This window comes from Oncorhynchus keta, chromosome 4 (genome assembly GCF_023373465.1).
Source record: "Oncorhynchus keta strain PuntledgeMale-10-30-2019 chromosome 4, Oket_V2, whole genome shotgun sequence".
Lineage (NCBI taxonomy): Eukaryota > Metazoa > Chordata > Actinopteri > Salmoniformes > Salmonidae > Oncorhynchus > Oncorhynchus keta.
Window position 1 is genome coordinate 34,923,638 of NC_068424.1, and position 26,002 is coordinate 34,949,639.

At 45.6% G+C, this 26,002-nt stretch overlaps 1 protein-coding gene across 5 annotated transcripts in view; it reads right to left on the reverse strand.

Moving 5' to 3' along the window:
• The window catches only part of sugct (succinyl-CoA:glutarate-CoA transferase), a 157,377-nt gene that overhangs the window by 4,964 nt on the left and 126,411 nt on the right, over nucleotides 1-26,002 (reverse strand). For 4 of the 5 annotated variants that reach the window (XM_035760848.2, XM_035760858.2, XM_035760883.2 and 1 more), the window contains one exon: nucleotides 22,732-22,795. The exons of the other annotated variant lie outside the window; for it this stretch is intronic. In XM_035760848.2, the coding sequence (XP_035616741.1) occupies nucleotides 22,732-22,795 (64 nt within the window). The remainder of the gene's footprint in view (nucleotides 1-22,731; nucleotides 22,796-26,002) is intronic. 5 annotated transcript variants of the gene reach the window in all.

The window sequence follows — 26,002 nt, forward strand, 5'->3', positions numbered from 1 at the left end:
AAGCCGCATACAAACATGGTCTCTTTTTTGTTTTCTAGAGTAAGGCAACTACAAAATGCAGGTGTTTCAGCCTCGCTCATTGCTTTCTGTGGTGGTGGGGCAAGCCAGCAAAAAATATGGAGTTTTCACCTGTGATTGTCTCAGTGTTCTGTCATTTATGGGGACTTTACGTCACTGCTAAGCGTAAGAGGAGACACTGAGAATTCTAGCCCTTCGGCTGCTGCCATAGAAGTGCCCATCCAAGAAGGCTCAAGGTCATTGGCCACAGAAAAAAATGACATCAAATCACATTATATGCAAAGTAACTTTGATTGGACTGATACTTTCACAATTTTAGCTAGCAGTCATCATCATGAATCAAGTCGACAAAATCTACTAGCAAATCCTTTTTAATCGTTGTCATAAGAAGATAAATAATTAAGAGAAATGATCTATAAAACGTATCGGTGCTCATTGGACATAAAAAAAAAAAAAAAAAATGGAAATCCCAAATTCAATGAGTGGTTTGAAAGGAACCAGTGCCAGTGGCTGTGTGTTCCCAAATCTGGGCTTATGGGGCTTTTTTCCAAGTTTAAAATGATACATTCAACATTGGCCATGCTGTTAATGAAGCAAGATTTGTGCCGCGCTCAAAACAAAATGTTAAGTCGTAGGACCGCCGCTCCACCTTCCTGTTCAAGTGAGCCGAGCACAACAATGAGAGTCCAAAAATGTATTGTATGCTGCTTCATAAATTATGTAATATGCCAGGGAGATATGTATACTGGAGCTAAGAAAGTAATACTATGTGTATGTTGTGCAGTAAGATGTTAGTAGCCCATGTGCCTCACCCTAATAACGTGATCTATTTACCCCTCTTAATTTCGCTTACTGTTCTGACTGTTCTACAGTAGCCTATAACCTGTTTTAGAGAAATGTAATCACCGAATATTGTAAGAGCTTTCATTGTCTGCTTATATGCCCCCTTTATCTATCCTACGGTTTAACTTGGTGTACAGGGAGAGCACTATCGCTGTACATTTCAAAAGTGCTAAACAAATAGTTTAGAACTAATGTTACGTTCATCCCAGCTCGCTCATTGTCTTAAATCGGAATGACGGATTGGCTCTTATCTGCTTGTCGTCCCCTTATGCCATAGTTTGTACATATCAACTGTCATTAGAAACCACATGTGTTTAAGCAAGTCAGCCATATCAGCTGTTTTTTTTAAAGGCAGAAAATGAATTGTTGAATTAACTGTTTCGCTGCCAGACAAGGCTCTGCTGATAGCCAGGTTTAGCAGTGGTAAGATGGTGGGACTGCTGTTGGGACAGATGTATGTAGGCCCTAACAGTTAGTGGGCATATAGTGCAATTCATGTATTGTTTAGTGTTGTGTTGTGTAGTGGCTTTGCTGGCATGCATTACACAATTACATTTTTTTGCCCCACCAAGATTTACATGCTAAAATCGCCACTGATTACAAGCATACCTATAACCTCATGTAGCCACCACTATGCTTAAAAATATGGAGAGTGGTACTCAGTAATGTATTTGCCCCAAACATAACACTTTGTTTTCATTAAACTCTGCAACTGTTTTAAAGTCACCATTGGCTTCATGATAAAATCAAAGAGCAGTTTCCTTCCTCTCCAGCAACTGAGTTAGGAAGGACACCTGTATCTTTGTAGTGACAGGGTGTATTGGTACACCATTCAAAGTGTAATAATAACTTCACCATGCTCAAAGGGATATTCAATGTCTGTTTATTTTTATATACAGATAGGGGCACTTCTTTGCGAGGCCCCTGATAGGTTGTCTGTTTGTGTGGTTGGTCACAGGTGTGCTGGAGCCAGAGCTGATCCTCACTAGCTGCAACCCGTTCCATAATCAAGACCTCTACAAATACTCAGTCCTGCCACTTCCACTCTGCTGGATCGTAATCTCTGTTCAGTCATGCTTCTAGCTATTTGTTGTTATTTAAGATCCTGTCTCCTGCTGTGCCTATTTCTTTGCCTGACGCTGTTTCTCCTCTCACTGCAGTTTTGCCGCTCTGACTATGGTTCCGGTCTCCTGTTCCACATCTTACTACCTTTTTCTGGATTCAACTCATCACTCCCTTGGATTCCCCTCTAGACCTGTTTACCCTGTCCCAACCCAGCTCACTCCAACCTCCGCCTCCACATCTGGTTTCCTACAACTCATCCAAGCTTCCCTGGATCTGCACTTCATCCCTCCCTGTGTTACAATAAATATCTTGGTTCATTCATCCCCACATGAGTTTTCACTGAACCTGTCTGTTCTACAGAGTCAAACCTTCGCCTAAAGCTCACAACATGTTCCTACTCCCGAGTGCTACGATGGAAATCTCAGAGCTTGCAGAGCTTTTCTAGTACAATGTTCACTAGTATTTGAGCAACAGCCCAGCTCTTATGCTAGTGAAAGAGCCAATATTTTGTTTTTGATTGGTTGCCTCTGTGGTGCAGCACTTTCCTGGGCCACTGCTGTGTGGGAGAGACTGTCACCCATTGGCTTCTCCTATAGCAGATTCACTGAGGAGGAAGGTCTTTGACCACCCAATCTGCGGAAAGGATGCTGCTAAACGACTCCTGTCCCTCCGTCAAGGCGCCCAGAGTGTTGCTGAAATGGCATGTGAGTTCTGCACCCTCGCCCCAGAGAGTGGCTGAAATGAAGAGGCTCTTCAGGGAGCTATCCGGAACTCACTCACTGAGCCTCAAGGTGAGTTGGCATCCATGGAAGGATACTGAACTTGCTGAACTCTTTTCTCTCACTATCCGCATTGACAACTGCCTCCGGGGCGCGTCGGAGGGTAGGTAGGGTTGCAAGTTCCTTAACATCTGCTTCAGTGCCTTTCCCTTCTCCTCCGACTGCATCCTTACCCCAGGCATGTTCTAAGCCTGAACCAATGCAGCTCAGCCGGACCAGTCTATCTCCAGAGGAGAAGCAGCGGCGTGTCTATAATGTGGCCAGGTTGGCCACCTGGTCTCCACTTGTTCCCTGCGTCCAATAAGAGTTGGGCCTGGACACCATTTCACTTAACGCCCCTCGATGCCAAGCTTCCCTTCTGTGTCTGTGAGAAAACCGTTCCACATAATTAACAGTCCCAACTCTCCCCTGCTTCTGGGTCATCCATGGTTAAAACTTTTAAAAAGACGCTCGGAAAATCATCTCAGCTGGCTTGGTCTGTGCCCGGAATAAAACATCCAAACCTACGTCCGGCCTGCTTCGCCCTCTTCCCATACGCAGTCGCCCCTGGTCACACACAACTCTGAACTTTGTTACTGGCTTTCCTCCATCTAACGGTAACTCAGTCATCCTCACTATTATTGACCCATTTTCCAAAGCGGCTCACTTCATTCCCCTCCAAGCTTCCTTCCTCCAGGGAGACTACGGACCTACTGGTATCCCATGTGTTGTGGCTGCATGGCATCCCTATTGATATCGTTTCTGACAGGGGACCCCAGTTTACTTCCCAGGTATGGAGAGCCTTCTGCACAGCACTTGGTATTAAGGTTAGCCTTTCATCTGGATATCACCCCCAGACCAATGGCCAGACCAAGCGGGCCAATCAGTAGTTGGAGACTGCCCTATGCTGTGACTTCGGCTAACCCTTCCTCCTGGAGTGCCCAGTTACCCTGGGTGGAATATGCCCACAATACCCTCATCAACACCTCGTCAGATATGTCACCCTTTGAGTGTTCCCTGGGTTTCCAACGCAACTTGTTCCCTGCCCAAGAGGTCGAGGTGCCCTCAGCCCAGGACCACATGCGCCGTTGTCATCACACCTGGAGGAGGGCCCGGGCTGCTTTTCGTGCCTCCACCAGGACCCAATCTCAAGCTAACTGTCGACGTGCTTCAGCTCCAGTCCAAAGGGGATAACTCTCGTCTGAAAACTTGCCCAGAAAACTAGCGCCCCGATTCATTGGTCCATTTGAGATTGATCATGTCATTAAGCCCTCCACTGTGCATCTAAGACTCCCAAACTCTCTCTAAATCCACCCCATCTTCCATGTGTCTTTAATTAAACCAGTCTGCTCCAGTCACCTGTCTCCCCCTGCAGCTGCTCATCGATGACCATCCTGCCTATACTGTCCAGCGGCTTTTGGAAATACTCCATCGGGGTCACGGTTGCTAGTATTTTGGTGGACTGGGAGGGATACGGGCCTGAGGAGCGCTGCTGGGTGCCCTGTCACATTCTGGACCCATCCCTCCTACAGGATTTCCATTCCTCACACCCTGACAAGCCAGGTAGTGCGCCCGTAGGGGGGTGTACTTGCACATCTGCTCCTGCCACACCCCCTAGTGGACATCCGGTGTCTCCTTAACCTGCAGCCACTCCTCCAGTAGACTCTCTCTCTCCAACCACACACAAAGAGAAAGGGAGTGGAGATGGGTGTGCTGGAGCCAGAGCGGATCCTCACCAGCTGCAATCCGTTCCATAATCAAGACCTCTACAAATACTCAGTCCTGCCACTTTCACTCTGCCGGATCGTAATCACTGTTCATTCAGTCATGCTTCTAGCCATTTGTTATATAAGATCCTGTATCCTGCTGTGCCTATTTCTTTGCATGACACAGTTTCTCCTCCTCACTGCAGTTTTGCCGCTCTGACTCTGGTTCCTGTCTCCTGTTCCACATCTCACCACCCTGCTACCCTGTTCTGGATTAAACTCATCACTCCCTTGGATTCCCCTCTAGACCTGTTTACCCTGTCCCAACTCAGCTCAATACAACCTCAGCCTCCACATCTGGTTTCCTACAACTCATCCAAGCTTCCCTGGATCTGCACTTCATCTCTCCCTGTGTTACAATAAAAATCTTGGTTCATTCATCTCCGTTTCCTGGTCTGAGTCTGCTCTTGGGTTCCTCTGTGCTGCTCAACTTAACATAAACTGATGAGTATCCTGTACAATCCCCCTCTTGGTCAAAATCTATGCCATGTATACAAAAGCTTTTCATTGACTATCAAACAGTGAATTTCAAATAAAGGTCCCTTACTGTTTGACGAACGATATCCAACCCCAGAAGTTAAACAATTGTGGGTAATGCAACACAAGGACACCGACATTGCGGTAAAGCAACCCGAAAGCAGAGTTTTGGTATGCAGTAAAGTCTGTCATCTGGTATTTACACCACATATCAATCGCTGCGCTTTTCAATAGCTTTGGAGACTCGCGGGGGATGTCAGACAAACACAAGCCATTTGAGGATAAAGGGCCACATCTCCACATCCTCAGAGGGATCCGATCAAGGTCTGAACATTCTATAACCATTTCCTGACGCTTTCTATGATTGCATTTCTGTAGAGGACATACGTTTTCGACAGACTGGAAATAGGGATTTTTCAATTGGTGGGCGCTGCCATAAAATTCCAGTTTGTAATTTCTCTCTGCCACTGCGTGTAAATAAATCCATTGATCTAATGACTGTTTGCTGGAACCATGACATACTGCGCTATGAGAGACAGTTTAGATGTAGAGAATATTGAAAAATAGAGCCATACAATGCTTTTCCAAATAAACCACAAGGGCTGGACTGAAACCAATGCCCCATATGACACCCAAATCTCTGTACCAACTTTTCAGACGGAAGGTTAACTGCAAAACTGAGAGAACGCACCAAAGGACTGAGGCTGTTTTCAATGAAAGATGAGGCCAGGCCGTAAAATGTGAGATCAGAATGAAAAGCAAAGATGGGAGGGAAAGAAAGAAAGGGAGAACAGGACCCTGAACATGGCTGTGTGCGTGTGTGAGGACACGTGCGGTTTCCCTCTGTCTTTCGATGGCTCAGCAGTTATGAACGATGCCCTCACCACATCCTCTATTTTCTTCCCCTCTCCTTCGATACGATGGGCGGCCGCAAGGCCACATCTGCTTTCCCACACTGTTCCGTTATCGGAGGAAGATGCTCCTCATAGTCTCACCACAAAAAGCTCTCTGTTCTGTTCGTGTCTTTCCATCTTTCCTTTTCTAGTCCTTCGCTGGGTCTTACAGACTGATTCTCTCTCCCTCTTTCTAGAGTCTATCCCAACCGGCTTTCATTTCTATTGGAGATCAATTCATCAGGTGAAAAACTCAAGGCCTCATCGTAAAGCAAAGGGATTTATCCCTCTATTGAAATATGCATGAACATACACACACACCCACATTATGTGCCAAGCAGTTCCATAGTCGGTGCCAACTCATTACTGGCCATGGCTCAGCGCCAGAGTATTGTAAATGGGATGGATCGGTCCGATGCAGACAGTCCCATTTAGGAAGCACCCTTTTGGGGGACACGGATGGAGAGAGACAGGGAGACTAAGCCAGTGAGACAGAGGGCATCGGGGCTTCCTGGCCTCCTGAGGAAATAGCATGCCGCCGAGCCTGAGGTTTCAGTGCTCAGTGGTCCATGAGTCAGCCAACAGACCCACAGGCCCACAGGAGATTTGTGGAAAAGTCCAGAGAATTTGATAAATACCAAAATAAGCGGTGAGTCAACACATACTGGAGCTCTCTGTATGGCCCATTCCTGACGTTACCCTGTGAAACGACGGACGATTGAGATAAAGAATTTAAAAAGACTGTCTGCCCAGTGGGTTGGCACTAAAGGGCCAAGAATGGGACAAAAGAGCGGTGCTCATGTGCAGTCCTATGCCCTTGAGGTTCTTGGTCCCTGCTGGTTGCGCGGGGTGGGTGGGGGCACATCCGGGACAAAGATGAAGTGAGAGGGGTTCAAACTCTGAAACAGTCCGTCAGAATCTGGTCTAGTGATAGTGCTGCCAGCTCCGGACCACACATAACCCCTGACGACAGGGGTTTGAGACACGTCTCAGCCACTCTTCTGTTTTTGCCCTTCGCTACCATGTATCAAACACTTCTTTCGCATCTGTTTGATCAAGGAAAATAAAATATGTGCCAGGGAGAATCAGAATGTAGATCTTCTTTAAAGCGATAACTAAAGCAGTCAGATGAAGTAGGGCTATGAGAAGAGAATACTTTCCGATGTATCGTGACAAAGTATTGCTCATTATATTAAAAAGAACAGGACACTGTGTCCCTCTCTCTTGCAATTGTTACTCTGTTTGGCTCTTATTCCAGTTTCAAAGAAAATGGAGAGAGGAGAGATGGGGGGAGGGACGACACACACTCATTCACAGCATGAAGCTCCACAGCAGAGCTGTCGGTTGAAGTACATCTTCATCCTCTGCACTTTGAACCCACGCAACAAGTCAACCCTTTTCAGTCTCTTTAATCAGCCTCCCTGGCTTCCCTTGAATGGTGGAATACATGTTTCATGGGCATTTCTCTTCTGAGAAATGGATACAGAGTGGTCTGGATGAAAAAGTCACATTTTTGATCTCACAGAAAACTTTTTCTCCTCCCTGATTATTGCCATACAATTTTTAAAACACACCCCGACTGTATATATGCATGTACTTTATGTAGCCATGTGCGCACGCACGCACCCACGCCGTGACTTTGTTGCATCACGATTCTACCATAGAGTTTAAGAAAACAAAAATGTGTATTTTACAACAAATTCTTCTTTGAGGGATCTACATCCAGCAGACAGTGACCTAAATGCTATGTAAGATAAAATAGCCTCAGGAGGAAATGCTACTTAAAGAACCTTGATGTCAGAGTTTAAGAGGCCTGGTGGTTCCCTCAGCAACCCAAGCAGCTCTTTGAGAGCGAGTGCTTCGGTGGGTTTGCAGTGGGGAGGCGATAGAGATGTTTCAGCCTGGGCAACTCACGCTGGGACCCTCCCATGAACGTCAATAGCTGCCCTAGTGTACCGAGTGGCAGACTGTTTGAAGATAACAAGAACCTTGTACTGTCATTCCTGTACCCCTGGGGCCAGTGAGGTGCCTATTTAATCTGAAAACATGCTTGAGTTTGACACATTGGAGTTTTGATCTATATTGTTGAATCAGTTGAACCCATACCGCAACCCTGCTCTTCCTGTCTGTGCTTAATTCTTGCCTCCGGGAATGAAAAGGAGATGCCATTTCTGTTCAGGAGTAAAAACATGGTAGAAAACAACAACAAAAATGCAGGGGTTTGTGTACAGAGCTGGTGTAATAAGCGAGTAAGGGAGTTTTCCCATTGTGACATATTATAATTAAGCAATAAGCCCCGAGGGGGTGTGGTATATTCTTATGCACAACGCAACGCTGATTGCCTAGATACAGCACTTAGCCTGTTGGTATGTATGTGGACACCCCTTCAAATGAGTGTTTTCGGCTATTTCAGCCACACCCGTTGCTGACAGGTGTATAAAAGCGAGTACCCAGCTGTGCAATCTCCATAGACAAACATTGGCAGTAGAATGGCCGGTACTGAAGAGCTCCTTGACTTTCAACGTGGCACTGTCGTAGGGTGCCACCTTCCTAACAAGTCAGTTTGTCCATTTTTTTCCCCCTGCTAGAGCTGCCCCGGTCAACTGTAAGTGCTTTTACTGTGAAGTGGAAACAACAACGGCTCAGCCACAAAGTGGAAGGCCAAAAAAGCTCACAGAATGGACATACAAGTGCTTAAGCGCATAGCGTCTATCCTCGGTTGCAACAATCACTACCGAGTTCCAAACAGCCTCTGGAGGCGACGTCAGCAGTAAAACTGGTCGTCAGGATCTTCATGAAACGGGTTTCTACGGCCGAGCAGCCGCGCATGCAAGCCTAAGATCATCATCTGAAATGGAGTGGCGCCATTGATATTTGGAGCAGTGGAAACAGGTTCTGAATCACGCTTCAACATCTGGCAGTCCGACAGACAAATCTGGGTTTGGCCAGGAGAACGCTAACTGCCCCAATGCATAGTGCCAACTGTAAAGCATTCTAGTCTAGGGCTGTTTTTCATGGTTCGGGCTAGGCCCGTTAGTTCCAGTGAAGGGAAATGTTAACGCTACAGCATACAATGACATTCTCAACAATTCTGTGCTTCCAACTTTCTGGCACAAGTTTGGGGAAGGCCCTTTCCTGTTCAAGCATGACGATACCCCGTGCACAAAGCGAGGTCCATACAGAAATGGTTTGTCCTGATTGGTGCGGAAGAACTTGACACGACTCCACAGAGCCCTAACCTCAACCCCATTGAACTCCTTTGGGATTAATTGGAACCCCGACTGCAGGCCAGGCCGAATCGCCTAACATCAGTGCCTGATCTCAATAATGCTCTTGTTGCTGAATGGAAGCAATGTTCCAAAGTATAGTGGAAAGCCTTCCCAGAAGAGTGGAGGCTGTTATAGCAGCAAAGGAGGGACCAACTCCATATTAATGCCCATGATTTTGGAATGAGATGTTCAACATGCAGTGTCCACATACTTTTGGCCATGTAGTGTACACTGGTCATATACCACAAACCCCTGAGGTGCCTTATTGCTATTATAAAATGGTTAACATAATTATAAAAATAAATGTTTTGTCATACCCATGGCATACGGTCTGATATACCACAGCTGACAGCCAATCAGCATTCACGGTTCAAACAAAAACAGTTATAAAATAAATCTGTAATATACCGATTCGGAAAGTATTCAGACCCCTTGAATTTTTCCACTTGTTGTTGCGTTACAGCCTTATCCGAAAATTGATTAAATAAAAAAGGGTCCTCATCAATATACACACACAATACCCCATAATGAAAAAGTGAAAAGTTTTTTTTTTTTTTTTTACATTTTGGAAATGTATATAAAAAAATGTAAATACCTGATTTACCAAAGTATTCAGACCCTTTTGTATGAGACTCAGGTGCCTCCTTGGACATGCTTTGGAAAGGCACACACCTGTTTTATAAGGTCTCACAGTTGACAGTGCATGTCAGAGCAAAAGCCAAGCCAAGACAGGATTGTCTCGAGGCAAAGATCTGGGAAAGGGACTCAAAAAATGTCTGCAGCATTGAAAGTCCCTAATAACACAGTGGGCTCTATCGTTCTTAAATGGAAGAAGTTTGGAACCACCAAAGACTCTTCTTAGAGCTGGCCGCCCAGACAAACTGAGCAATCAGGGGAGGTGACCAAGAACCCCCTCCTTGGACAGGGAGGTGACCAAGAACCCGATGGTCACTCTGACAGAGCTCCAGAGTTCGTCAGTGGAAATGGGAGTTTCAGAACTTTTCAGAAGGACAACCATCTCTGCAGCACTCCACCAATCAGGCCTTTATGGTCGAGTGGCCAGACGGAAGCCACTCCTCAGTAAAAGGCACATGACAGCCCCTAAAGGACTTTCAGACCATGACAAACAAGATTCTCTGGTCTGATGAAACCAAGATTCAAACACTTTGGCCTGAATGCCAAGCATCATATCTGGAGGAAACCTGGCACCATCCCTACGGTGAAGGATGGTGGTGGCAACATCATGCTGTCGGGATGTTTTTGAGCGGCAGAGACTGAGAGAATAGTCAGGATCGAGGGGAAGATGAACGGAACAAAGTACAGAGAGATCATTGATGAAAACCTGCTCCAGAGAGCTCAGGATCACACACTGGGGCGAACGTTCACCTTCCATCAGGACAATAATCCTAAACACACAGCCGAGACAACACAGGAGTGGCTTCGGACAAGTGTTTGAATGTCCTTGAGTGGCTCAGCCAGAGCCCGGATTTGAACCCAGTCTAACATCTCTGGAGAAACCTGAAAATAGCTGTGCAGCAACGCTCCCCATCCAACCTGTCAGAGATTGAGAAGATCTGCAGAGAAGAATGGGAGAATCTCCCCAAATATCATAGCCAAGAAGACTCGAGGCTGTAACCGCTGCAAACGGTGCTTCAACAATGTACTCAGTAAAGGGTCTGAATACTTATGTAAATGTGATACTTCCGTTTTATATTTGTAATAAATGTGCATAAAGACATTCTAGAAAACTGTTTTTGCTTTGTCATTATAGTGTATTGTGTGTAGATTGATGAGGGACAATTATATATAAACAAATGTTTAGAATGAGGCTGTAACGTACCAAATGTTGAACAGGTCAAGGGGTCTAAATACTTTCCGAATGCACTGTATATCATCATCTCCATCAATCTCCTTCAGTTGCATGGATGATCTGATTAATTACTGTTTCAAATGACTCATTTTAATTAAGCCCTTCTAATTTTGCTTAGATGAGGTTAAAGCGTGGTTCATTAAATTTGTGAGTTATCAAATCTATTCACAACCCGTGATAACTCGTATTCTTCAATGTCACCATAAATGCTTTGAAAAGCTTTATTAACATAACTGTCAGATGTTGAGGGTGCTTCTAGGATGAGGTAAGCCTGCATTTAAAATAAGATAAAATAACGTTGGCATCTGTACTAGGAGACATTGACTTGGAGATACAATTCCATGGGAAACATTGCACTAGAGACTTATATAATATTAATATATACTGAACAAAAATATACATGTAAAGTGTTAGTCTCATGTTTCATGAGCTGAAATCAAAGATCCCAGGATTTTTCCATACACACAAAAAGCTTATTACTTTCACATTTTGTGCACAAATGTGTTTACATCCCTTTTAGTGGCATGTCAAGAAGCTGATTAAACAACATGCTCATTACACAGGTGCACCTTGTGCTGGGGACAATAAAAGGCCACTCTAAAATGTGTAGTTTTGTCACACAACACATTGCCACGTCTCAAGTTGAGGGAACGTACAATTGGCATGGTGACTGCAATAATTCCCACCAGAGCTGTTGCCAGATCATTTAATGTTAATTTCTCTACCATAAGCCACCTCCAACATCGTTTTGGCGAATTTGGTAGTACGTCCAACAGGATTCACAACCCGCAGACCACGTGGAACCATAACAGCCAAGGACCTCCACATCCGGCTTCTTCACCTGCGGGATCGTTTGAGACCAGAAACCCAGACAGCTGATAAAACTGAGTATTTGTCTGTAATAAAGCCCTTTTGTGGCGAAAAACAAATTGTGATTGGCTGGGCCTGGCTCCCAAGTCGGTGGTCCTATGCCCTCCCAGGCCCAGGACCCTCTGTCCAGTCATGTGACATCCATAGATTAGGCCATAAAGAATGTATTTCAATTGACTGATTTACTTATATGAACTGTAACTCAGTAAAATCGTTGAAATGGTTTCAAGTTGCATTTATATTTTGTTCAGTATATTATATGCATAACCACAAAATTCTCTAGGCTATATCCTATTCCTCCCATTTCCAAAGGTCTATCTCCATTTTATCGAGGTGAACCTACCTACACATGTATTTGTTTGATATGAGATGGAAAACACATTTCCCCAAAGGGACACAATAAACATTGTAAGACTAGAAATGTTATATCCACAACAGTTTCGCTGAGAAAAGTATTTGGGCTCTCAATCTTTACCATAAAACTGCCTGGCCTGGTCACGGTTGCAGTAAATGGAATATGTCTGACATTATTTATGAGGCCTATGTTATTTTCCTTAAATACATGGGACATTCCATCTGATACAACTTACATTAGATATAGACTAATACTAAGAAAACATGATGAATTCTGAATCATCTGCTGGATTTGAATAACAAGTAACATTACTTTTTTTTATTGTGATAAAGGAACAGGGGGGTTCTAAGCTATGAGGTAGTCACCTGAAATGCATTTCAATTAACAGGTGGGCCTTGTTAAATGTTCGTTTGTGAGATTTATTTCCTTCTTAATGCCTTTGAGCCAATCGGTTGTGTTGTGACAAGGTAGGGGTGGTATACAGAAGATAGTCCTATTTGGTAAAAGACCAAGTCCATATTATGGCAATAACAGCTCAAATAAGCAAAGAGAAACAACATTCTATCACTTTAAGACATGAAGGTCAGTCAATATGGAACATTTCAAGAACTTCGAACGTTTCTTCAAGTGCAGTCGCAAAAACCATCAAGCGCTATGATGAAACTGCCTTTCCCATCACAGGAAAGGAAGACCCAGAGATACCTCTGCTGCAGAGGATAAGTTCATTTGAGTTACCAGCCTCAGAAATTGAATCCCAAATAAATGCTTCACACTGTTCAGAGGAGACTGTGTGAATCAGACCTTCATGCTGCAAAGAAACCACTCGTAAAGGACATTAATAAGAAGAGGATACTTGTTTGGGTCAGGAAACACGAGCAATGGACATTAGACCAGTGGAAAATTTATCCTTTGGTGTGATGAGTCCAAATTTGAGATTTTTGTCTTTGTGATGTGCAGAGTAGCTGAACGGAGGACCTCCACATGTGTGGTTCCCACTGCGTATCATGGAGGAGGCGGTATGATGGTGCTTTGCTGGTGACACTGTCAGTGATTTATTTAGAATTCAAGGCACACTTAACCAGCATAGGTACCACAGCATTCTGCAGTGATACGCTATCCCATCTGGATTGTGCTTAGTGTGACTATCATTTGTTTTTCAACAGGACAATGACCCAACACATCTCCAGGCTGTGTTAGGGCTATTTGACCAAGGAGAGCGATGGACTGCTGCATCAGATGACCTGGCCTCCACAATCACCCAACCTCAACCCAAATGAGATGGTCTGGGATGAGTTGGACCACAGAGTGAAGGAAAAGCAGCTAAGTGCTCAGCATACGTGGGAACTTCTTCAAGACTGTTGGAAAAGCATTCCTGGTGAAGCTGGTTGAGAGAATGCCAAGAGTGTACAACGCTTTCATCAAGGCTGTAACAGTTCTCCTCCTCTTCTGAAGAGGAGTAGGAAGGATCGGACCAATATGCAGCTTGGTAAGTGTTCGTCATTTTATTAAACTGAACAGTACAATACAAAGTCTGGTAACTAATACAAACCAGAAAACAACGACCCACAAATCATAGTGGGACAACAGGCTGCCTAACTATGGTTCTCAATCAGAGACAACGATAAACAGCAGCGTCTGATTGGGAACCATACCAGGCCAAACACAAATACAAAAACATAGAACAACACATAGAATGCCCACCCCAACTCACGCCCAGACCAAACTTAAATAGAGACATAAAAAAAGGAACTACGGTCAGGACGTGACAGTACCCCCTCCGACAGCGCCGGAAAGAAGGGCGACTCTAGCAGCGCCTGGAGTGAAGGGCGGCTCTGGCAGCTCCTGACTGACGGGCGGCTCTGGCAGCTCCTGACTGACGGGCGGCTCTGGCAGGTCCTGACTGACGGGCGGCTCTGGCAGCTACTGACTGACGGGCGGCTCTGGCAGCTACTGACTGACGGGCGGCTCTGGCAGCTCCTGACTGACGGGCGGCTCTGGCAGCTCCTGACTGACGGGCGGCTCTGGCAGGTCCTGACTGACGGGCGGCTCTGGCAGCTACTGACTGACGGGCGGCTCTGGCAGCTACTGACTGACGGGCGGCTCTGGCAGCTACTGACTGGAGGGCGGCTCTGGCAGCTCCGGACAGGAGGGCGGCTCTGGCAGCTCCGGACAGGAGGGAGACTCTGGCAGCTCCGGACAGGAGGGAGAACCTGGAGGGAGGAGACAGCCTGGTGCGTGGGGCAGCCACAGGACCCACCAGGCTGGGGAGACCTACAGAAGGCCTGGTGCGTGGAGTAGGCACCGGATGGAACGGGCTGTGGGGGAGCACTGGAGCTTGGTGCGCAGCCTTGGCACCACTCCTCCAGGCTGGATGACCACCCTAGCCCGGACCATCCAGAGTGCAGGCACAAGTTGAACCGAGCCGTGGGGAAGCACTGGAGATCTGGTGCATACCACTCGCACCTCTTCTTAGGCTCAATGCCCACATTCGCCTGGCGCGGGCGGAGTGCAGGCATAGGACACACTGCACCCTCCCAGCGCCCCGGAGACACAGCACGCAGATTCGGCGCAGGATACCCGGGGTCGAAACTGCGTACCGAAGACCAAACACGCTGGGCCGGCACAATACGCCCTGGCTGGATGCCCACTCTCGCATGGCACTTGCGGGGGGCTGGCCTATGGCGCACTGGGCTATGAGTGCGTACTGGTGACACAGTGCGCTTGACCGCATAACACGGTACTGACCAGTACTGCGCTTCTTTTTTTTGGGGGGGGAGAAACTGCCTCTCATGCCTGCTGCGCTGCCTTACCTAATATCGCCACCGCTCAGCTTTCGCTGCCTTCTTCCTTGGGGCTGCAATATTCCCCAGCTTGTGCCCAGGGTCCCTTGCCTTCCAGTGTCTCCTCCCAAGTCCAGAACCCTATACTCCTGCCAGGTCCGGAGTCACCTCACAGATCTTAGAGCCTCCACGTGTCGCAAATGTTGAATCAAATGGCCGTAAGCCTGCAAGTTGACAGTGTGGCAACAGTTTGACGAGAATGCAGAAAAGGTGCTGGAAGCAACAGCAAAGGGAGACACTGACAGGAGGCTACAAACTATGGTGACAATGTTAGTTAGCCAAGCAGCGGAAAGGTTTGGGGCAGTGGAGCAGAGGCCTGCCAGAACGCTGTACACCACTGCTGCGAAAATCCACAGATCAGGGGCAACAACCACCCTTGGCAGAGCTACGGAGCATCCTGAGAAAGGAGCTCTTGACTCTGTGTAGGGCTGAATGGCACAGAAGACAGAGGAAAGAAAGAGCCAGGAAGCGAACTGCCTTTATAGCCAATCACTTTGGCTTCACAAAGCAGCTACTGGGGTAGAAGCGCAGTGGGAATTTGGCTTGTTCCAAAGAGGAGATTGACCAGCACAACCAGAGCACGTTCATTGACCCCGACAATTAGTAGGAGTTGGGTCAGTGCAACATCTTGATAGACCTACCAGCACCAGTCACAGAGATCAACTACAGGGAGCCATTCCTGAAAGAAGTACAGGATATGGCGAAGTTGGCAAGGTCTATCTCAGCGCCTAGACCAAGCGAAGTCTCGTACAAGGTCTACAAGAGCGGCTCTCTGTTACTCAATTGGCTCTGGAACATCCCGAAGGTCATCTGGAGAGGAAAGGTTGCACAGCAGTGGAGATTCGCCGAAGGTGTTTAGATTTCGAAGGAATTCCAGTTCAGTATCATCTCCTTGCTAAGTGTCGAAGGGAAGATATTTTTCAGCATTGTAGTTAGGCGGCTGGCATACTTCCTCTCTAAGAACGGATACATCAACACATTGGTCCAAAAGGGAGGCATCCCAAAAATACCTGGTGTCTGGGGCACACAGCAGTGGTGACCCAGCTCAGCAGAAAAGCACGACAGATCAATGGTGACCTGGCAGTGCTTTGGTTTGACCTTCTAACGCCTATGGTTCGATCCCTCACAAGCTGGTGCAAACTATAATGACAAAACACAATGTCACGACTCCACTGTCGAGAACTTGGATTAGGAAGGTCAGTAGCTATCTTCGAAGGTGGCTGGGATTGCCCGGGAGCCTGAACAGCCTTGCCCTCTATGGGAACAGCAAAAGTTGAGGATGCCCCTGAAGTTCCTAAAAGAGGGGGTTCAAGGTGACTTGGGCACGGGAAGTGATGCAATACAGGGAGTCAAGCAACCCAAAAGTGGCCCAAGGGGGGACAGCGGTCAGGACCGGGTGGAAATGGAGAGCGGATGAAGCCGGGCTGCAGGCTGAGTCTCGGGGAAGAGCTGGTCTGGGAATGTTCTCAACTACCCGATAAGACACTGCCAAGGGGAAGGAGAAACACAGGCTGGTTCAGGGGGAAGTGAGAGCAGCTGTGAAGAGGAGAGGTCCAGCAGAGCAATGAGAATGAGACAGCAATGAGCCTGGATGAGGTGGGAGCAAGCGGTGGACAGAAAAGTCTTGTGGTATTAAAAGACCCGGGTTCGATCTTAGGCTGTGTCACAACCAGCCGTGACCGGGAGTTCCATAGGGTGGCACACAATTGGCCCAGCGTCGTCCAGGTTGGGGGGAGGGTTTGGCCGGGGGGAGGGCTTTACTTGGCTCATCGTGCTGTAGCAACTCTTTTGTGGCAGGCCGGCCGCCTGCAGGCTGACTTCGGTCGTCAGTTGAACTGTGGTTCCTCCGATCACATTAGTGCAGCTGGCTTCTGGGTTAAGCGGGTGGGTTTTCATGTTTCGGAGGGTGCACGACTCGACCTTCGCTCTCCCGAGCTCGTTGGGGAGTTGCAGCGATGAGACAATATCGTAATTGGATCGCAATTAGATATCACAAAATTGGGGAGAAAAAGGCGGACCACACTGCATCAAGATCCTGATCCAGGCGGTGTATGATGTCCAACCCAGCCACACGAACCGGTTCTGCTTCGGCAAAGTGGAGTCTCTTGCATGCCCGCTACGCTCCTAAGCTGCTGTCCTAAAGCTCTAGGAGGGGGCTGTTATCACTGGCACCATGACCAGGTTCTCAAGACCATCGCAGAAACAACCTGCACAGGTTGTCGGCAAGAGCAAGAAAGCTTGGCCCACCAGTTAGAAGATCACTTTCACTTGAGCTGGAGAGCAGCTAGGCTCAAAATCCAAACCACCAGCAGGGATCCTAGCTACTGGTCAGGACATGCAGGTGACAGCAGACCTGGAGAAGCAGCTCAAGTTCCCGCAGCACGTTGTCAAGACAACCTTGTGAAAAGGCATAACCCTGGTCCCAGAGTCCACAAAGACCATAATTATTCTGAAGTTCGTAGTCCCTTGGGAAGATTGCATTGAGGAAGAGTACAAGAGGAAGAGGGCCAAGTATGAGGGACTAGTCATAGCCTGCTGGAAGGCTGCAGGAGTTTTTCTGGGCAATCCCTCTACAGAGTCTAAAGCACACTGTATCAATGGAGCGAAGAGGAGGAGAGACATCAGCAACACCATCAAGGCAGATGAAAAAGCCTCAAGATGGATCTAGATCAAAAGAGGAGACGCATGGAGAGCAGAGTAATGTCACCTGGATACAAGTCAGGGTCTGATCAACCTTGTCTGGGTCGCCTGGGCGAGGGTGTCTGATCTTGTAAGACCCAAAACACCCTATGACCCCAGGTTTCATCACTGATGATGTGTCCAAGAGCCTCAAGAAATGTATTCCTTAAAACATTTTCTAAATCAATGACAAAAAAAAACAATTAAATCTATTTCAATCCCACTTTTTAATGCAACAAAATCTGAATTTGCAAATAAATTCATTAAAAAAATCCTACAATTTGATTTTCTGGATTTTTTTCTCATTTTGTCTGTCATAGTTGAAGTGTACCTATGATGAAAATGACATGCCACTCTCATCTTTTTAAGTGGGAGAACTTTTTTACCCCACTGTATAAGGAACATCCCGTCAGTCCAGGATCAGCTGTGTCCATTTTAGCTGTGAACTTCAAAGGCATGCCGCTGGTCCAGCTAATAAGGATCCCCATGGGGAATGGCACACAATAAACAGTTCTGCACAATCTCTAATGAGGCAGCTTCTCACAATCAAAGGCACAAAAACCTATTCGAAGCCTATTCTCCATCACTGATATGTGCAAGACAGACAAAGACCATCATTGAAGAATGGTGGAATGTGGAATCAGGACTCATCAGAGTGGTTTCTTGAACTGACTTACTTCCCATCAGAGGTTAATCATCCCCTTTTGTTTGACTGTTCTGGACATCCATTTTAAGGGACTACTCTCAGACCCAAAAGCCCCACCCCCTTCGAACTCAGCTAATTGCCAATTTTGCGCTTTATTTTGCTGTCATTCCATTAATTGCTCTTCATTGTGTTCTTTAGCCATGCATATTTTCATCGCCATTCACCCAAGACAGGTTGAGGCCATATAGGCACAATTATTGTGCCCTATTCTGACATTTTCACTCATGAAACGGCAAAAAAAAATGACAATTTACTGTGGCGAATTTGCAAGTGCACAGACAGAAAAGCAGGCCGTCTTCCGCAAGTTAAATGGGTCTGAACTTCCGATGTACTAGGACCCTTCTCTGCTCAACTCCCCCAAAATAACCCCTTCTTTGGTCGATGTTTGGTTTTATGCAAATCACAGGGGGAAGATTAGAGAGAATAGAAGTACTCAGAGATGTAATGTATATGTTGGAAAGATGCTTGGTCAGGGGCCCGTGACATGGTACTAGGTGTCTGTTGTGGTTTTCCTGTCTTTGTGGATCATTCTTCACAATTATCCTTGATTTGGCTTGGATTGGCACATCAATGTTCAGGATACACAATGGTAAACACCACATTGAAAACATCAAAGCCCACCACTGATTGTCGGGGGGAGGGGAGGATATATCACCCATTTAGAATTAATTGAGAAATCAGCTTCTAAACATACCTGTTCCAGCAGTGAGCTCAGAATAGAACAACACATTTCAAGTTCATAAAAAAAATACAAGATTTGTGCAAAAAATGTGCACTACAGATCAGACTTCCTTGGTGCAGTACATACTGTAGCAGACCTGGGATAAGTATAGTTTTAAATATGTAGTTACTTTGGAGGTGACTACAACTGTTTGATGACAGATCCCTCAAAATAACTACTTTTTAAAACAATATAATACAGATCAGAAGTGTCTACTTTTTAAAAACAGATCTCAGAAAGCAACTACATTGTAAACTATATGAATGCAGATCTGAGAAACAACTACTTTCTTTACAACTATTTAAATACATATCTCAGGAAGTGACTACTTTTCAGAAACTATTGGATTGGCTGCCATCAACTAATGGCAAAAGTCTGCATTTCGAACTTCATGTTGCAGATAGAAATATAATGAATAGAGCACACAATTTCCTATACTATTCCAATCTGACAGTAGATCATACTTGATCTGCACAATGCATTTACATCTGAACATACTGTACATTTCCCTACACTCACAATAACATCTGCTAACCATGTGTATGTGACCAATAAAATTTGATTTGACATTTCCATTTTCCTGAACAGGCCCCATGTGTAGATAATCAAGTTACAGCTACTACCATCAGGCCATCAGAATGCTGAACAGCTAACCCTACGATATTTAGTTATATTACACACTTAGCCATATGTTGTTACTGTTATCATTCTCAGTAACACTTAACATGAAGCAATTTCTAAAGTCCTATGTAACAATTTTGCTATTGTAGTAATCAGTTACTAAAGATGTATAAGAACTTGATGTCAAGTGATACTGTATTACCTTATGTCTCACAGATTATGAAAATGTACAGGTAACTGACAAAATAATGGAATCACTTGGGAGTAAATGAGGGATACAAAGTTCATTAAAAGCAGGTGGTTCCTGAGTTAACTAATCAATTAACATCCCATCATGCTTGGGCTCATATATAAAAATGCTGGGCAGGCCAATATTTTGACTACCACAGCGATGTCCACATAGAATGTGAATGCCCCCATCCACAGGGCTTGAGTGGTCACTGAATGGTTTGGTGAGCATGAACACGATGTAAACCATATGCCATAGCCGTCTCAGTCACCAGATTTCAGCCAAATTGACCACTTAACGCCTGAGACATCGCTTTCCACCACCATCAACAAAACACCAAATTACAGAATTTCTAGTGGAATAATGGTATCACATCCGTTCAGTAGAGTTCCAGACACTTGTAAAATCTATGCCATTGTCACGCTGTGATCTGTTTCACCTGTCCTTGCGCTTGTCTCTACCCCCCTCCAGGTGTCACCCATCTTCCCCATTATCCCCTGTGTATTTACAACTGTGTTTTCTGTCTGTCTGTTGCCAGTTTGTCTTGTTTGTTCAAGCCTACCAGCATTTTGTCTCAGCGCCTAGGTTTCCCTAGTTTCTCTTTTTCTCGGCCTCCTGGTGTTTGACCTTTGCCTGTTCTGACCCTGTACCCGCCGGCCTGACCACTGCCTGTCTCTGAGCCTGCCTGCCTGCCATCCTCTACCTTTGCTCCACCTCTGGATTACCAGCCTCTGCCTGACCTGACCCTGAGCCTGCCTGCCGCCCTGTACCTTGGCCTCTGTTCTGAATTAAAGACCCCGCCTGCCTTGACCTGTCATTTGCCCGCCCCTGTGATTACAATAAACATTGTTACTTCACACAGTCTGCACTTGGGTCTTAGCTTCATTCCCGATCGCCATGGTACCAGAGCGCTAAGAACCTTGGCGTGATCCTGGACAACACCCTGTCGTTCTCAACTAACATCAAGGCGGTGTCCCGTTCCTGTAGGTTCATGCTCTACAACATCCGCAGAGTACGACCCTGCCTCACACAGGAAGCGGCGCAGGTCCTAATCCAGGCACTTGTCATCTCCCGTCTGGATTACTGCAACTCGCTGTTGGCTGGGCTCCCTGCCTGTGCCATTAAACCCCTACAACTCATCCAGAATGCCGCAGCCCGTCTGGTGTTCAACCTTCCCAAGTTCTCTCACGTCACCCCGCTCCTCCGCTCTCTCCACTGGCTTCCAGTTGAAGCTCGCATCCGCTACAAGACCATGGTGCTTGCCTACGGAGCTGTGAGGGGAACGGCACCTCAGTACCTCCAGGCTCTGATCAGGCCCTACACCCAAACAAGGGCACTGCGTTCATCCACCTCTGGCCTGCTCGCCTCCCTACCACTGAGGAAGTACAGTTCCCGCTCAGCCCAGTCAAAACTGTTCGCTGCTCTGGCTCCCCAATGGTGGAACACACTCCCTCACGACGCCAGGACAGCGGAGTCAATCACCACCTTCCGGAGACACCTGAAACCCCACCTCTTTAAGGAATACCTAGGATAGGATAAAGTAATCATTCTCACCCCCCTCCTTAAAAGATTTAGATGCACTATTGTAAAGTGGCTGTTCCACTGGATGTCATAAGGTGAATGCACCAATTTGTAAGTCGCTCTGGATAAGAGCGTCTGCTAAATGACTTAAATGTAATGTAATGTAAATGTACACTGATGCTGTTCTGGTAAATGGTGGCCCAACTCATATTAAGACACTTTATGTTGATATTTACATTTACATTTAAGTCATTTAGCAGACGCTCTTATCCAGAGCGACTTACAAATTGATAGATTTCTTCTGATAAAATACACAGCTACAGAACCTGATATTTGACCCAAAGTGTGCAGCCTACAGCCCAGGGGTATGCAACTTTTACCCTATGACAAAGGCTTCCCACACGCAGTCCTTTATTTTGTCAATTACTTCTTTCTCAGTCATTTTGAAACTGCAAAAGTGTTTTATTCAAATGTTAAGATTAGCCCATGTCTCTCACTGTTGCTTAGATCTAGCTAAATGACTGAAAGGGACATTCATCAGATGTTTTCAGGCCAAACAATGTCTATGTCCCAGGCCATTAGTTATATTAGCTATATTTACCTCAATGCAAATAAATGTTTAAAAAAAATAAAGCAACATCTGTTTGGTTAGGGGTATAAAAAAAGTTGTATAACTGTACATTTTACATGTACACTTTCCATGATTTTGATCGATAAATGTTAATGATTTTAGAATACATTTAAACATGCTAAACATTAAGTATTATAATTATATAGCCTATATAATTATAGGCTGTATATAAACATTCATATTGGACAGCCCTCCAAACCATGTGCTAATGGTAATATATTTACACAAATTAAACTGTTGTAATTTTTGGTCCTTGATTGCCAAATATTCAGTCATAAAATAATTATTTTGTTTTCAAAAAACTTTTATTCATCTAAATATGATTTGTTTTTCTGTGCGAGCCACAAGGGCTCATAGGAGCAGGAGCCTATATCCTGTTTCTGTAGCGTGACACAGCTTGATGTACACCCTCTGGACAGGAGGCTAGTCTATTGCAGGGCCTTACCCCCAATCGATCTCCTTAATGCTTAATGTGTCAAGCAGATATGCATCGGGTCCCACTTTTACAGTCTTTGGTATGACTTTATACGTTGTAATTTGTTTAAATAGGAAGAAACAATCTATTGTCACAAGTATCCCTGTAGGGCTCAGGCTCTTACCTGGTACTGCAATCTTTCCAGCTGTTGGGTGGTTCATCTCCAGTATAAGGCCATTGTTTGCAACCTGAACAAAAATATACAAAAGATGAAGAACCATTCACTCTTCTTTATCAACTTATTTCATTAACACTTGGCCATAAGGGCTAAAGAACACTGTCATAAAACAGACATACTGTCACAGTCGTCCTCCTCTTCATCTGAAGAGGAGAGGCGAGATGGATCGGAGGACCAAAATGCGGCGTGGTATGTGTTCATCGTTAATTTTAATAAAGAAAACACTGAAACCCGATACAAAAAACAATAAACGAAATAACAACCGTAAAGCTAATGCGAACTGCGCTGAAACAAGCAATCAACATAGACAATCACCCACAAACAAACAGTGCAACCCAGGCTACCTAAGTATGATTCTCAATCAGAGACAACTAATAACACCTGCCTCTGATTGAGAACCATATGCTAGGCCGAAACATAGAAATCCCCAAATCATAGATAAACAAACATAGACTGCCCACCCCAACTCACGCCCTGACCATACTAAATAATGACAAAACAAAGGAAATAAAAGGTCAGAACGTGACACATACTTTTGTATATACTGTATAGTGTATGTGGAAACCGCTTCAAATGAGTGGATTCGGCTATTTCAGTCACACTCGTTGATGACAGGAGTATATCGAGCACGCAGCCATGCAATCTCCATAGACAAACATTCACAGTGGAATGGCCTTACTGAAGAGCTCAGTGACTTTCAACGTGGCACCATCATGCCACCTTTCCAACAAGTCACTTCATCAAATGTCTGCCCTGTTAGAGCTGCCCCAGTCAATTGGAGCAACAACGGGTCAGCTGTGAAGTGGTAGGCCACACAAGCTCACAAAATGGGACCGCCAAGTGCTGAGGCGCATGTAAAAATGGTCTGTCCTCAGTTGCAACACCCATTACCAAGTTCCAAACTGCACTTGGAAGCAACGTCAGCACAAGAAATGTTTGTTGGGCACTTCATGAAATGCGTTTCTATGCCCGAGCAGCCGCACACATGCCTAAGATCACCATGAGCAAAGCCAAGTGCCAGATGGAGTCGTGTAAAGATCGCCGCCATTGGACTCCGTAGCAGTGGAAACGCATTCTCTGGAGTGAAGAATCACGCTTCACCATCTGGCAGTCCGACAGAAAAGTGCTCAAGGGCTAGATAGTGCTCTAAGCCTAGAACCCCATTCACCGGGGGGATCTGTAGTCTGTTCTATACACTATGCATTTTAATATCATAAACCACCTGCACTCGAAACGTCCACATCGCCCACAGTTGAATCAAAAGGCTCCCTATAGGGCCTGTTTAACTAACTTAGGATAATTAGCGCTATACATCAGAGTGTGGGCAAGCTGAAGTCAGACAGTTACATAAGGACGAAGAGTCAGACCACCAGACATGTGTGACACTCTCGGTCTCTCATCGACATGGACTCGCTGACCCTCGGAGCATATTACCACAGCGACAGCGTCGAGAGAGTGTGCCTCTCTGTCATGTTATATTTAGAGGCTGCATGGTGGTGATTCACGTGGCACCTCTCTCTCCTCTCTCTACGGGACAGCCAATATGTGCACTTCACCTTGGCCAGGTCGCAGTTGTAAATGAGAACTTGTTCTCAACTGGCCTACCTGGTTAAATAAAGGTGAAATAAAAAAGTTGGGTTTGCGTCAGTCTGCCCAGACGTGAGTCTCTGTCTCTGTCTACTCCTTTCCCATTGGTATCTGCGTTCTTCATGTCGAGGGAGGTCATGCACACAAGAGCCCACTTACGGCGCGTTTACATGGTACGAGGTAGACGGCAAAATGGATGTCATTTCACACCGAGCCACAAATGCCGTTGTGGCTCGCTGTGAATGATGTCAGCCGCCACGGTAGACGGGGCTTCCCGTCAAAGTTATAATATTTTAAACTTTTACCAGCCATAGTTCAGCGTAAGTTTGCTGATGCTTTGAATGCCAGGGTTGTGGAGTTAACAGAACCCCAGCTTATTGCACTTAAAGTAAAAAATACTCATAGCCCTTGCACAGAGAATGAACATAAATTTGACGCAATTCTTAATTTGTTTTTCAGTCAGCAGCAGCTTTACCACTTGGTTTGCTATATGACACTGAAAGGATGGGGCTGGAGAAATGTAACCATTCTCAAATGCATAGCAGGAGCTATGGATACAAGGTTTGACAGTCCACAAGATCAACATGATCAAGTTATATAATTCATTGAAATGACAGTAAATATTGCCAATTGCATCTTTTTTAATATGCAGTCACTTCTTGTTGCACATTGAAACCATGGGTTTGATTAGTACAACTCCAAATGCTTACTTGAAGCTCAAGGGGGCAATAGTTTATTCTGAAGACCTGTTTGCCAAGTTTGATTGAACAGGGTTCCAATTATCGCACTGTTCTCGCACACAAGGATGTTATGTATTTGTCTTCAGGCACAGTTTATGCATCATTGATGACTCTCTCTCTATTAATGTTTTGAACAGATAAAGAAAAAATACACTCGCTTGTTGGTTCTTGAAATGCAAATGCTTCCAGACCGCCATAGTCTACAGCACATTAATACATGAGTGAGACCGAGAGAGAGAGATTGAAGGAGATTTTTATGGAGTACTAACTGGTAGATATCTCTGGCCTCTGGTACTATTTTTATGTATAACAATGGATCTCCCGGTCTCACTTTTCAGGTAAGAATAAGTCCCTTATAAGCAAGTGAGGCCGATGTGTGAAGCAGGCTTGAAAACAGCAGCCTGGTCCCCACTCACAGAGGTCGTGACAACTTTAGGATAATGTACAGCAGAGTCACCACACCATACTTTCCATGCGTTGTTGCACTTTCGGAGGTGCTGCAAAGGAGATCACTTTCCCACATTTGGTTCCAACTTCTTGTGTGTATGTCTTATGAATATGAAACGGATTGCTGCTGGCTCTTTAGACAGCAGAATCAGTGGGTATCTAGAAATGTACACTATCGTTGAAAAGTTTGGGGTCACTTAGAAATGTCATTGTTTTGGAAAGAAAAGCACGTTTTGTGTCCATTAAAACAACGTCAAATTGATCAGAAATACAGTGTTGACATTGTTAATGTTGTGAATGACTATTGCAGCCGAATGTTGTGAATGACTATTGCAGCCTGAAACGGCAGATTTTCTATGAATTATCTACATAGGCGTACAGAGGCCCATTATCTGCAACCATCTCTCCTGTGTTCCAATGTGACGTTGTGTTAGCTAATCCAA